The 2,375-nt window shown below is 37.4% G+C and overlaps 1 protein-coding gene across 1 annotated transcript; it reads left to right on the forward strand.

The window, feature by feature from the left end:
* The first annotated feature begins 1,790 nt into the window (after positions 1–1,790).
* LOC107823201 (putative calcium-binding protein CML46) lies at positions 1,791–2,114 on the forward strand. The gene has a single exon (XM_016649797.1). It carries the CDS (start codon positions 1,791–1,793, stop codon positions 2,112–2,114), a length of 324 nt encoding a protein of 107 aa, XP_016505283.1.
* Positions 2,115–2,375: the final 261 nt, after the last annotated feature.

The following is a 2,375-nucleotide window of genomic DNA, read 5'->3' on the forward strand; positions in this document are numbered from 1 at the left end:
TGGATTAACTCATGAACTCAAAAATTTCTAACAATACGGCTGCGCGTCGGATTCCTATTAAATCAACTCGGAATGACGCCAAATTTGGCGTGCAAGTCTTAAATGACATTACGTACCTACTCCAACTTCCGGAACAGGAATCTGAACCCGATATCAAAAAGTCCACCCTCGATCAAACTTTCCAAAAACTTCAAATTTCTATTTTTCGCCAAATGACCCCGAAACGATCTACGAACCTCCAAATCCAATTTCGGATGCGCCCCTAAGTCCAGAATCACCATACAGAGCTATTCTCAGGCTCAGAATACCAAATGGAAGTCTATAATGTAAGGATCCACTTCAACCCAAACTTCTGAAATTAACTCAAAATGCCAACTTTCACTATTAGGCGCCGAAACGCTTTCGGGTCATCCAAAACCCGACCCTATTGGAACCGTCAAATCCCAATTCCGAGGTTGTTTACTCAAAACGTTGACTGGAGTCAAACTTAGCCCTTTTAAGGCCAACTTAAGGAGCCAAGTGTTCCGATTTCAGCCCGAACCCTTCCAAATCTCGAACGAACTATCCCTGCAAGTTATAAAACAGTAAAAGTACATACGGGGAATCTTATTTAGGGGAACGGGATTCCAAAAAAAAATATAACGACCGGTCGGGTCGTTACAATATTTACCATAATTGAGTTTTTCCTCTTTTAGAAGGAAATTATAAATCTCTCATATTTGGCTAGTCCCTTTTCTTGGAGGAAAATATCTGGAATTTTATTAATTGAGGATCTTTTCTTCTCATTCAGTAGAATCCACAATGTAGTCATAAGGGGTTTAAGAGTCTTGTTTGGGGGAGGGGGAACTTTTCGGGATAAGTGTTAATGTGCCACTTGTATTTGCCTCTTCGTGAGGCTGTTCTCTCAATATTTTGTACTCTCTTTTACATAGTGGATTACTCATTTCTGTCTGTGAATGTAGGTTCGTTAACGGAACCACGTTTAATGTTTGTCTCTTTTGGTATATTTTTCTTTTGCTATCTGATTTTGTCGTCGTTCAAGGTTTGCTTTACTAGCTTCCGGATGACACCTGATTATTTCGATCCTAACAAGTGGTATCAGAGCGAAGTTTAAGGCAGGTTCATCTTGCTGGGTTTAGTTCAAGCCGCAACCTTTTTGACAGTAATCATGATTTTTATCGAGAAATTTGACGAGAGTGCTACTCACATTGAGACAAATTTTGTGGTGGAGATTTGGAGATGCGATCTGTTGAAGATCATGTGAAGAAGGTGGATCAAGTTTATTTTGTCAAATAATCCAGGCCAAGGGGGAGAATTATTAGGTATTTATCCTGATTTTCTTACCATATTTGGATTTCTTATCTCTGGAAGGAAATGACAACATATTTACCATAATTGAGTTTTTTCTCTTTTAGAAGGAAATTGTAAATCTTCCATATTTGGCTAGTCCCTTTTTTTGAAGAAAAAGGTGTGGACTTCTATAAATTTGAGGATCCTTTCTTCTCATTCAGTAGCATCCACAATGTAGTCATAAGGGGTTTGAGAATCTTGTTTGGGGGGGGGGGGAATTTTTCGGGACAAATGTTAGTGTGCCATTTGTGTTTGCCTCTTCGTGAGGTTGTTCTCTCGATATTTTGTACTCTTTTATATATAGCAGATTGCTCATCTCTGCTTGTGAATGTAGGTCAGTTGACCGAATAACGTTAAATATTTGTGTCTCTTTTATTTATAATTTATCGTCGTTCAAGGTTTGCTTTACTAGTTTCCGCACGGCCCTAACAGAGATAATAATGGACAGACTAATGATTTTTAAAAACTCAAGTATTGATGCTACTCAAGATGAACTAGACTTGGATGAGGTTTTGCATTTGTTTGCTGAAACAGAGCCAAGTTTGGAAGAGGTGAAGGAAGCTTTTGATCATATGTTTGATTGGAATGGAGATGGATACATTGATGCACAAGAGTTGGAGAAAGTTATTTGTAGAGTGGGTGTCTCTGAATTTTCAGTGGAGGATTGCAAGAAGAAGATTATGGCATTTGATAAAAACGGAGATGGAAGAATTGAACTTCGTGAATTTGTGAAGCTCGTGGATAATGGTGGCAAAATGGATTAAAAAAAATTATCCACCCATATTATCCACTAAAAAATGGATTGAATAATGAACTTTTTAAAAACGGGTCAAATATGGATAAGAATCATATTATTCACTTAGAAAATGGATAACCAATGGATAACTAATGAGTTTAACTTTTACCTTTGTAAAGACTAAAATTGGGGTTCCTCAAGTTTGGAAGACTAGAAATTCTCCCAAAAGCGATTATATTCAAAAAGTCAAAGATAATATCCGTATTAAATATAAGTCGGATCAGATAAC

Source organism: Nicotiana tabacum, chromosome 24, assembly GCF_000715075.1.
Source record: "Nicotiana tabacum cultivar K326 chromosome 24, ASM71507v2, whole genome shotgun sequence".
NCBI lineage: Eukaryota > Viridiplantae > Streptophyta > Magnoliopsida > Solanales > Solanaceae > Nicotiana > Nicotiana tabacum.